Source organism: Micromys minutus, assembly GCF_963924665.1.
Source record: "Micromys minutus genome assembly, chromosome: 21".
Lineage (NCBI taxonomy): Eukaryota > Metazoa > Chordata > Mammalia > Rodentia > Muridae > Micromys > Micromys minutus.
The window spans coordinates 45,733,015-45,745,446 of record NC_137956.1 but is presented as its reverse complement, the minus strand read 5'-3'; the positions used below and the strand labels follow the sequence as shown (position 1 = coordinate 45,745,446).

Below are 12,432 nucleotides of genomic sequence, written 5' to 3'. Positions count from 1 at the left end.
CACATTCCTGAGGATTCTGATCCCCAACCTCAAAGTAAAAGCCAGCTGCGGAGGTGCACACCTGTGAACATGGGCCCTGCAGGAGAGGAAAGTAAACTCTGGCCCTGGAGAAGTAGGGACAGCCAGACTGGAGGATCAGTGAGCTGTGGTTCCCTGGGGACCCTTTATCAAAAGATGGAGAGGGACAACGGAGCCCGGCTTGCATAACCTGGCTTGTCAGGTCCGAGTGCAGTGTGTGTGTGCTTGCACGCTGGGCGCCGGGAGAGAAGCGCAAAGCTATCTGCCATCTACAACCTGAAGCTGGGGGCTGAGCTGGCAGCCGGCCCACATCCCTGAAGTGCTCCCTCCTAACTTGGCAAGAATGTCTTCGATTCTTCAGGCTTTCCCCTAGAAAGCCTGTCACAGGAGAGCCTCGACTTTGGTTTATCCTCAGATAATAGTCTTCGGAGTCTTAAATCCACATGGGACCGGCTTGCTTAGCATAATCTGCCCTTAATTTTCAGATCCTCCTATTACATTTTTCTGGGACAAAAGTAACCAGAAAGGTATCCCCGCTGAATTCTGACTGTCAGAGTGTACTGAACAGAGCCGCTCACTGCGGACCTACCAGTGACATAATGTGGAATCACCAAGTGTACAGGGTAGTCTTCCCTATTGGAAATTGGAGGCTGTGGGTACAGAGATAGAAAGGTCCACAAAAGAGGCTGGGATGTGGCTCAGTCGGTAAAAGGCTGTACTGCAGGGATAAGGTCCCGGAGTTCAAATCTCAGAACACACATAATAAAAGCCAGGGGTGCCACACGATGCATTCTTTTCATTACAGAAGAGGGGACTTGAGGGGTTTCTGCTGAGTCTCTGGGCAAGTCAGCCGTCCTTGCTTGGCAATTCCCAGACCAGTGATAGGTACTGTCTCTCCAAATGGCAGGCAGAGCCTTAAAAATGATAATGGAGGCTATCTTTTGGTATGTGCACATGTGTAGATATGTGCACACACAAAGACACACAGACACATACACACACACAAATGTTTAAAAAATGATAAAAATTTTAATTGATGACGTTATCTTTAAAAGCTTTTTTAAAAAGTGTTTATTATGGTATGTGTGTGAGAGAGAAAAAAAGATAGGAGAGAGAGAGAGAGAGAGAGAGAGAGAGAGAGAGAGAGAGAGAGAGAGAGAGAGAGAGAGAGAGAGAGAGAGGGAGAGAGAGAGAGAGAGAGAGAGAGAGAGAGAGAGAGAGAGAGAATTTGAATGGGGTTTGTGCACATGAGTACAGCACCCACAGAAACAGAAGAGGGTAATAGTTCTCCTAAACATGTAACTGTAAATGGTTGTGAGCCATCAGGGAAGCAAACCCCAGTGCCCTGGAACAGCAGCCTGTGTGCCTAGCAGCTGTAGGAGTGAGCTGCCCTCCAGACTTGGACTTGTGAGAAGAAACTGAGTGTGAAGCCCTCCATGTTCTCAACCCCACTGAATGTTAGCAAAGGAATGAAGACTTATTGATTCAGCTTTACAGAGGCAAAACACAGATGGGGCCTTGACTAATCCGGTCATTTGGGGAAGCTTAGCCAGAAATCACATAAAATATTTTCATTAACCACAGTGCCTGGGAATGCTTTAGCTTGGCAGGGAGCTCTAAATAATTCATTGGATTCCTGTATCAGAGTCTCGGGCACGCCTCCTTATAGACACAAACAGCAGAAAGTGAGCACATCAAAGTATGGTCCCACCCCCAGGGACAGGTGACATCACCCTGTGCAAATGTCATGCATGATAAATTATTAGACCCAGATACAGAGTTCATAGCTAGTAAGTGTAGAGTATAAAACCACCCCAGTCATTCTGCCCTCAGCACTACCTCCCTAGAGTCTACAGAGAGGAGTTGACCCTCTTGCTAGTAAATACGACATTTTGTAAGATACTACCAAAGTCTAGGAACGTGAAGACCAACAACACTATTCTGCAGCAAAGCAAGTCCAGATACATATGACACAAATGTTTGAGACCCAGCAGAGGGAAAGTGTGTTACTTAGACTATTAGGTCTAAGCAAAGGTCCCACAGGAGTAAACCTGTTGCAGATGCTGTTTTAATCAGCTTTCAGAAGGCTTTTTAGAAGCATGAACCTTCAGCTTTTTAACATAAATTATATTACTCATTTTTATGTATTGAAAGAGTGGATGTGTTATGTGGAACTGCTCAAATGCATTGGAACCCAGAGCAATTTTCTCTTCAAACAAGTAATATTTCTGGAGGTGGGGAGGAGGTGTGTGTATGTGTATAAGGTGTGTGTGTGTGTGTGTGTGTGTGTGTGTGTGTGTGTGTGTGTGTTTATGTATGACATACACACATGCCCATGTGTAAAGATTAAAATACAACCTGCAACTTACAGGACTCAGTTCTCTTCTTTCCCTACTGTGAGTCCCTCGGGATCGAACTCTCACCAGGCTTGGACCCAAGTGTCTTTACCTTCCTCATGAGACATTTTGCTAGTCCTGTTTTTAGTCCTCTGGTTTGGTTTTTTTCTATCTCTTATGATTATTTTATTTTATGTGTGTAAGTGTTTGGCCTGCATGTGTATGTGCACAGTGTGTCTGTGTTTGGTACCTGTGAGGGTCAGAAGAAGGTGTGTCCCCTGGAATTACAGTTAGGGATGCTGAGAACTGAACCTGTGTCCTTTGGAAGAGCAACAAGTGCCCTTAACTGCTGAGTCTCTCCAGATCTGGCCACCCTGTTTATTAAAATAGTGTCTCTCGTTGGATCTGGAAGTCACTCTTTGGCTAGACTAGCTGGCCAGCAAGCTCCCTGATCCTCCCTGTCTCCCTCCCCTCCACCCCGCCCCCAGCATTTGTCAGATGTGCACCACTGTGCTGTGTCTAATAGGCGGTGAGGCCCTGAACTCAGGCCTTCATGCTTCCTCAGAAATTACTGGCCTCCCAAGTACTGCAGCCTAGACGCTTCCACTCGTCTGCTCCACGTTCCCTTCCAAGTGCTTAGGCATTACCTCATATTGTAGAAGATCAGAAACAAATGAAGCCTGGCCCAGGCCTTCGAGGAGATGGCATTCAGACTACCTATGAGGGGAATGATGGATGCCTTCAGATCCCAAATCTGTCTGACGATACAAAACTCATGTACTGACAGCATTGAGCCTTTCAGGCAATGGATGTGTCCAAATTACAAAACGTTTGTTTTTTAATTTTTTATTTTTTGTCTGGTTAGGAGTAGAACCCAGTTATTTGTCTGTATGCACTGAGGATATGGTGTGGTCTGTCCGGTTTATGGTTGTTTTATTAAGACTATTCTATTTTTTTAAGAAGCATACACAACTGTGCTTAGTTTAGAATTAGGATGAATTCATTGCTCCAGTCTCATAGGTGAGGATTTGAACAACCATGACGGATGGGCTGGACATCCTGCATTCAGAGCACACCTCCTGCACAAATACACACACACAGCAAGCCACTCGGGGCTCGATACTTATCTATGCTCTCACTGTCTGACCCCAGCCATCTCAAGAGCATATGGGTCAGAGACTTCGGATGTGCCGTGAAAACATCCAAGCCTTCGTGTGAGAGAAGAAAACGTGCTTCAGGGCCTGACTCTGGTCCTGCAGTTTGGTGACGCGGCTGAAGGTTTAGAAGTCAGAAAACAGATGATTCCATAATTTAGTTCACAAGGAGGAGGGCTCTGAATGTGCAGGAAGAACATACATCACAAATGGGAATACAGACTATACTTATTTCATATGTATATGGGCATATCATACTTAATATATGTGTCCACAAAATTTTTCTGGAATGGTCCTATTTCAATACAAAAACATGTCTGTTATCCATGACACACATGTTAGTAAGTGGCATAATTTAAACCCCCCAAAAACTGCACTGGTTTCTTTTTAAGATTTTATTTTTTTATAATTTTTAAGTGTGTGTGTGTGTGTGTGTGTGTGTGTGTGTGACAGAGAGAGAGAGAGAGAGAGAGAGAGAGAGAGAGAGAGAGAGAGAGAAAAGGTGTCAGAGAGAGAAGGTGTCAGATCTCTTAGAACTGGAGTTACCTATGGTTGTGACATGGGTGTGTGTCATGGGTGCTAGAAATTTAACTTGGGTCCCTGTCAAGAGGAAAATGCAACCTTAGAAATTGAGGTATCTCTCCAGCCCCCCAGGACTGTGGTTTTCATAAGGTATTAGAAAGAAAATATTCCCGGCGCCAGGAGGACAGCATAGACAGGGAGACAAAGCAACGTCAGCGTCGCCGTGACAATCCCACTCTTTCTCTGTGCTTGGACCTCATGGCCTTGTACATTTTAGACAACTACTCTACCACTGAGAGACATTCCCAGTCATTCCCTTTATATTAGCAAAGGTAACGGGCAAACAGCACTCGCCTATTAATGTACTGCTACGCAAGTATCTCTTACATTGTTCCTCGACATTTTTAGTTAAAAATCGTTGCTTACAAACGATGATTCATTCATTCAACAAATGCCCGCCGGGAGCCTATGTGTGATAGTTTCTAGCAACTATGGGGGGGGGGGACAGACATCATCCTCACGCTTGAGGAATTGGTTTTTAGATGTGAAATAGGAGACATTCCAGCTCTCACATGGGGTGCCTAGATGGACACTTGGGGGATGGGCCGAGGTAACCTGTGCTGGTTTGGAAAACATGAACCTGCCCCGACACGGGTTTTACAGTAAGCAGGAGTCACTGCTGTTAACCTTCGATTGTTGAGCTCTGAGTTTTTCCCATAATGTACTGTCCGTTTGTCCTCTCATTCAGTGTCTGACTTGTTCGCTGTTTACAACCCCCAAGTTCATATGCATTTTTCTTTGATTCTCTCTAGTATATGACTGCTGCTCCTATGCAAGGGACCTACATTCCCCAGTACACGCCTGTGCCTCCGACAGCTGTTTCCATTGAAGTAAGTCTATCCCATAAACACGAAGAGGAGAGCGACGTCTCAGCCACATAAACCCCCATAATCCAAGACACACTCCAAGTCTTTACGCTCTTCAAAAACTTGTCCCTGCAAGCTGAGTATACAGAAGTCTATACATTGGCTCAATCAAGCCTACATTTTGTTTTACACACCCAGTCAACAAACCTTATAGGGAGAGATAAAGGAAGAGTAATCTGTATGCCTAGACAACAGTTCAAAGAACAAATCTTTTACACACCAAATGCAGACCACACTCGTGAACAACGGAGATGTGGAACAGGTTCTGGCTTAGTTCCTTTTTTCCATTGCCATGCTCCAACTCAAGACAGAATGGGTCCACGGTCCCTCTTCTCCTAACACCCAAATGATTTGTGGTCATCGGTGGGCATTAATTCCCATCAACTGGAAACGGAACAGCTAATCAATATACTTCTTCCTCAACTCCGTCTTTCCTGCTCTGCAACACAACCGGTAACTAGAGTGCTTGCACTTCTCCGTTCGAAAATTCACCAGCAGTGGGGTCAAATAAGTTGGGTCTCTGAATATATTTACAGATCTATTTCTGGAGTGTAGCGGATGTATACTTGAAGACAGGTAAAGAAAGCCCCAAAGATTAACAAGGTCTTGTTGTACAGTTTAGGGGACTAGGACTACCACATCCTTATTGTTTTAAACTTTCCAGATGTGTGGGTCTAAAGACATGGCCTAGTAAGCAGGTTTTAACTGGAGTTCAAGAACCTGAGCTTAGATTACATTGCATTTGCTATATTCAGTAACTTAATAACCAACACATTACAAGTACCAGGAGCATAAACCTCTGCCACGTATTTGCAATTCTATATGTCACCACCAAAAGCTTATGCCATGAATGAAGCCTTTGATTGGCATGGAGTAACAGACACATGTACGAAGGTAGCTTTGTAGAGTTAGATCTGGACTTGGAGAGAGAAGACTATACCTATTCTGACTATCCTGCCTTGAAGCCATGCCATGAAGAAAAGGAACTTAGTCATGTTCATGTAAAAATACCAGATGGACATTGGTTGCTATCCATCAATCAATCAGTCAGTGGGCCAATCACAAACCAATTCTATTTGGGGGTTCTAAAAAAGAGAAACCTTCTGTCTCAAAGAAAGTACAAAATCAGGAAGTAAGTGGTAGGAACAACTGAACATAATCTACATCACCTACATTACCTGAATCACCCACATTACCCACATTACCACCCACATTACCCACATCACCTGCATAATCCACAGCAAGTATCCAAGATTATCCCAGCTTGAAGCTGCCATGGCTGTTGGTTTCTCCTCCTCCTGTTCCTCATCCTCATCTTACGTTTCCTCTTCTTTCTCTTCCTCCCCTTTTCTTCATCCTTTCTTCTCATCCCTTCTTCCTCTTCTCTTATTTCTTTGAAGCCTCTGACTGAATGCCTGTTCATGTCTTAAAAAAACACAATAAGACAATTAAGAAAGGAAGGAAGATGGGAAGAAAAAGGGAGGAAGGGATGAAGAAAGGAAGGAGGAAGGAAGGAAGGAAAAAAGGAAGAAGGAAGGAAGGAGAAGGAAGGAACACAGGAAAGAAGGAAGAAAGGGAGGGAAGAAGAAAGGAAGAAAGGAGGAAGAAAGGAAGGAAGGAAGGAGGAAGAAGAAAGGAAGGAGGAATAGAGGGAGGGATGAAGAAAGGAAGGAAGGAAGGAATGGAGGGAGGGAGAGAGGAAGGAAGGAAGGAAACCTACACAAGAACCTGGGACAGGTGGCACATACCTTTGATCCCATGACTCTAGAGGTAGACAGATGAGTTCCAAGTCAGCATGGTTTAGTTAGTAAATTCCAGGCCAGCCAGTGCTGTACAAGGAAACACTATCTGAAACAAAAAAGAAATAATATCAACAGCAACAAAAATCTTGTGTAAGAAACTAGAGGCAGTGTTTCTTCTTCTTTCATAATACAGAATGTTGGTTCTCAGGCCCCAAGTCGGAAGGCTCAGGAACATCTGCAGCTCCAACTCCAAGGAATGTAACATCTTCTTCTGGCTACCATGTTCATCCACCCCTACACACACATGGGCATATATGCACGTAGGCATATGCACATCTGTACATAAATAAGAATATATAATACATCTTTAAAAACCATGCTTATGTTCTTGTAGGATAGCCCAGGCTGTGACTATAGGTGGCTTTAATTGAGGACAGATTCCTCTGTTGCAAAAATGGTTTTCTGACCATACAGACTTTCCGAGGACTTCTGCTGGAACAGCTTATTGGTGTTTCATCATCAATACAAGATCAACCATTATGCAAGCATACCCTGATGTTTTGCTTTGAGCCCATACTGTGGTTCCTTGTGACTGAGGGTTATCTCTTCAAGCCCAACAGAAGGGCATTTATGCTGCATCTAGAGAGGGGCCCTTTGCCTAAACAAATAAGGGCTGTGTGTACCGATTTGCCTCTTTAGGGTGTTGTTGCTGATACCTCTCCCCAGACGGTGGCCCCCTCATCCCAGGATAGCAGTGGTCAGCAGCAACAGTTAGCAGTGGACACACCCAGTGAACATGCACCGGCATACTCCTTCCAGCAGTCCAAGTAAGTCTGCACTGTGCTGTGCTCCTTCCCTCAGAAGCAGAGATTGGGAAGTCCTTTACTTGGAGTGTTTCCGTTTGTTTTGGTTTCACAGAAACCACTGTAGACTTAGTGGTGGGCATTTCTCTGGCTGGTGATCACATGCACTGCTCTAAGCTGGCTTCGGATGAGTGGATTTTCCAGTCTTGGCTGTACCTGGCCCTGTGTATGAGTCATTGGTCATCATGGCCCTCTGCTTTGGGACAGTGAACGTTTGACCCTATGCTTCTCTTCTTCTAACAGATCAGTTTCCAGGCAAGTTAGACTTCCAAGAACAGCAGGAAACAAACCCAACAAAAACAAGCACTCCATTTTACGTCTATGCTTTGGCTGCTATCCTATTGGTTAATGCAAGTCACATGATCAGTAAAGGCCCTCACTTCAAGAAAGAAGCCTGAATATTTTTAAAATATATTCAATGCTATTGGGAAAATTGTATTATTCCCATCTTAAACTAGATAACAACTACACATTCTGTTCTTAACCTCTTAAACAATTACCGTGAGAGTCTTATTGCAGGTGACCTGAGTAAATGGTCAAGGACAAGGAGAATATTGATAATTATATGATAGACATATTAGGCAGGCCCTCCCTGCCCAGAAATTAAATACCAAAGGAGAATAACTATGTACTCAGGATTACTCATGAAAAAAATTTAATCACCCATAAAGCAAATTACACTTGGCTGTATGTGGAGCAAATATGAAGATTACATTCTGGGGGCTTTGCTCTGAAGCAGGAGGAACGGGCAATGGAGAAGTGTATGTGGAGAATCCTTCCTTTGTAAGCAGACTGTTTCAACTTGGTACATCACAACCCAACCACTGATGAATGGAGACTTATTCAGACGAATCTATTTGCAGAGTCTTGCTCTCTCTTCTGTTACTCCTAAAATATGGAATGGATAAATAAGTGTAGTCTTCTGCCACATGATAGAATTTTATCCGGCCACAATGAAGAGTGAAATGATATCCCTCAAAATAAAATGGATTTTGGATTAGAGATCATGTTAAGCGGAAAAAAGCCAGCTTAAGACAGATATTATCTTTATTTTCCCATGCAGAGTCTGGATTTACATATATACACCTACACCTACACACACACACACACACACACACACACACATCTATACTTGCAAGATAAAAAAATTGGAATTTATGTTATTTCTGTTCCAGTGAAACAGAAAAAAAAGTACCTCCAAAGCAATTTAGCTAGTCCTTGTTAGTGTAGCTCTCTTTAGTGCCCTGGATTTCACAAACTGGAAGGCTCTCCTTCCCAACATTGTGGTGCTGATGAACAAACTACTACTTACTTTGCTCAGAGGCCCTTTTCTTGGGTTCATTATGCTAAATGAGATGTGGAGGAGATCTTTAAGAATTTTCTAATGGCTCACACTTCTCATCAGATACCTGCTGACCCTCCTGTCAGGGTGTGAGGTGCAGAAGGGGCCACCTAGTAACTCTGAAAGGGAGCTTGATGCATTACATACGTTTAGCATTGGGATGTCTACAGTCAAGCAAGTGCAGACCACAGGCAGGGGCCACAGGGACACATTTGAGAAGCACAACAGTAGGCTTATGAATAAAAGGTCTGCCACAGACTACTTCCCTTGTTCACATTTTATGTTTCAGGCTAAAACAAAGAACTTGGGGCTGGGAAAGTGGCTCAGCAGTTCAGGACATTGCTGCTCTTCCAGCTCCAGGGCACCCACACAGACATTTGCAAGCACACCCAGGGACACACATATATACATATAGAATTTCGCATGATAGACTTATCGGGGATTATCAGCTATTATTGATGCAGTGGGCCTATCATCATCTCTTATCAACAAAGGAGGTCATACCTGTGGCTTATTCTGGACATTCTATGAGAATTCCATTCCCCACTGAGCTATCACTTATCCCTTGTGCTGTATATAAAACCTTTAAAATAGCTGGAATCCAGGGTCTTGGGAGGTGGCTCTCTTGGTAAGGGAATGTGCTCTCAAAGTGACAGCACCTGAGTTCTAATCCCCAGAACCCACATAAGAAGCAGAATGTGGTCACATGTGACTGGTACCAAGCCCTGGGTGAACCGAGTCAGATCCCAAGACCTTACAAACAGCCAATCAGCTCTGCAGAAAGTGAGCTTCAGGGTCACTGTCTCAAGGCAATAAAGCAGAGACCAATAGAGGAAGACCGTCAACTTTGACCTTTGGCCTCCACATGTGCACAGCCAATGTGCACCCATATGTGTGCAGACAAGCAATATATACATGCAAAATTAAAAGTTAGGTGTTTGATTTTTTTATTACGGTTTTAACTAAAATTTCTTTCCCTTCCCTTTCCTCCCTCCATCCCTTCCATCCTCCCCCATCTCCAATCGATAGCCTCTTCTTTAACTATTATTGGTCATCAAAGATCCTCAGCCCTGAAGTCATATACACACAACAACGACAAAAAATGAACTCAGCATGCTGCATTTATATATTTATGCATGTGTGCATAAAACTAATGAAATAAACATGAAAAATTAAATGTAACCAGATCCCATAAAGTCCGGTTAAATTCCCAGTTGCAGAACTGGTAGTCTTTGCCTCAGATTCCACGCTTATGACCTCTGTGTTACAATTCAAGTCTTAAGGATCCTGGCCCTCTCATCTAAAGCTATGTAATCACCAGTCTCCAAAGAGTAAAGCACGGGTCACCGATGACAGAGATTTGCCACCATCCACTAGAATTAGGGTTAGGAAGCTCATGGTAGATCCCAGTGAAATGGCCCAGGGGTCAGAGCTTTCAGCTGAGAGGATTACTGTGCAGTCTGTCTGTCTGCCCTCCTCACAACACGGCAGCTGGACTAAGAGTCCTCTGATTGTCAAGTAATAAGTAATATAAAATATACCTCGAGAGTACCCAGGGACTCTTCCCTTCTGCCATGGCTTGCTTTGAGTTTGTTCACTAAGGCTTCTCCATAGACAGCTTCGTCTCCAGCAAGGCCAGGGAGACAACGGCAGGATCCCATAAGAGGTAGAACCTCACAGCAGATCACAGTGCTCCTGCGTTAGAAGGCATTGATGCAGTTGTCATGGCAATCAGAGTTTGACTCAGATATCTTTAAGGAACCTTGATGCTTTTGCTAAGGCTCCCAGCATCTTCATGGCTGCTCATGGCAGTCTCTTATCTCCACTTCAAAGCAGTCAGACATCCTCTCCCGGCCTCTGAAGGTGCTGCATCCACGGGACACATACAAACAGGCAGTTATCCACACCAAGACAAAATAAGCAAACCTCTGGAAACACCTAAGTCCGTCAACCTCGGTTTTGACACAAGCAAACTGAGTGTGGAAGCCTGTTAAAGATGACATTAACAGACCTCAACCGCCTCATAGGCTAACATGCCGGCTGCTTGGCTTCTTTGAGTAGGACTCAACCTTGGGCTCCTCTGAGGAGATGTCACAGGAAGCAACAGAGGAAAAACTTGGATGCGATAACCATTTTTACCCATTTGTCTTTGCAGACCATAGGCAGAAGTGAGGATGCTCATCTGAACCTTTACCTTCAATGAAGAAACGCCACCGAGCAAGAAGTTTGTTGGCCTCCAGTTTGCACGGGCGCCGAGGAAAAGTTTTCTTCTTTTTTATTTTTATTATTTTTTTATTCTATACTTTACTCAAAGAAAACAAATTTTTATGTGCTATGCGAATGGTTCCTTCGTGTGGTCTAACAGTTATTTTTGTCATTTTTTTTTTAATTAAAAGGGGGAAAATCCCAGAAAGGGTGGGGTGGGGTGGTGAACATCACAAGTTGATGCTTTCTCTGGAAAACCAGAGCTTGCCTGAAGGTATAAGTAGATTTTTCTGGTTTTTTTTTTTTTGTTGTTGTTTGTTTGTTTGTTTTGTTTTGTTTTGTTTTGTTTTAAGTAGAAACACCAATGTCAAGAGTCAGGCAACCAGAATTTCTTTTCCTCAGTAATTAAGCTATGTTTTCCTCTTCTTTTCCTTTCTTATTTGAACCTCCTGGGGTTTTTATATATATTTTATGTTTTCTTAGAAATATTTAGGTAAGGTTTATCTTAAATCTTAATTGCCTTAATTTTAAGGACGTCAGAGGCTCCAGAGGCATGCTTTCAGCGTCTCGTTTTTAAAAAAATCAAGAAACAATTGAGGTATTGTGCCAGCCCTTCACTGGCATAGAAGACGGAGACTGAGTTTTTAGGGTGGAAAAAAAAAAACTGTACAGTTTAAAGGAAAATGATTTTTCTTCATTTGAAGAAAATTTGTTGATAAACGGAAACCAAGGCAACCGCAAGAATTGGGAAATGCTGGGACTTCTCGTGAACTTTGACGCAGTCATTCTACAAGGCTAAAAGACAATTTATGGTAAAGTTATTCACATTGGTTTAAAAACAACTGCATTAGAGATAATGCGTGTTTGGGGGACAGAATGCGATTTTTTTTTTTTTATTTACAAGAGCGTGGTTGCTAGCGGGAAGCGTTAGTGCTTTATACCTGCCGTTTTTTCTATGAGCTTTGTCAGGTTTTAGTCAGCTATGCCTGTCACATCGCGAAACCTAGCATAAGAGCACCCAAAACAAAACTTAAGTAGATAGAAGCTTATGGTCAAAAAGTGCAAAAAAAATTAAAAATAAAAATAAAAAAAATAAAACAAAAACAAACACACACAAAAAAACAAAACAAAACAAAACAAAAACAAAAAAAAGCAATAGATAGAGAAATTGTTGACAATTTCTGTAGTCTTTCTTAGTTGTGGTCAATTGCAGCCTATGGATGGCCTATTTTATACCAAAGATGAAGTGAGACCCTGTTACAGGCGTGATGGTAGACACTGCTTTTTCTTTCCTTGAAGTTTTGTTTGACCTACATGGCCGGAC

General features: G+C 43.1%; 1 protein-coding gene across 10 annotated transcripts in view; it reads left to right on the top strand.

The window, feature by feature from the left end:
• The window catches only part of RBMS3 (RNA binding motif single stranded interacting protein 3), a gene marked incomplete at both ends in the record, with an annotated part of 720,124 nt that extends 708,964 nt beyond the window's left edge, over nt 1–11,160 (top strand). For 6 of the 10 annotated variants that reach the window (XM_080934836.1, XM_080934841.1, XM_080934839.1 and 3 more), the window contains 2 exons: nt 4,843–4,920; nt 7,398–7,529. In XM_080934836.1, coding sequence (XP_080790962.1) covers nt 4,843–4,920; nt 7,398–7,529 — 210 coding nt within the window. Of the gene's footprint in view, nt 1–4,842; nt 4,921–7,397; nt 7,530–11,058 lie in introns of those variants that run through there. The other 4 variants (XM_080934840.1, XM_080934835.1, XM_080934844.1 and 1 more) reach the window with 2 other exon arrangements.
• Nucleotides 11,161–12,432: the final 1,272 nt, after the last annotated feature.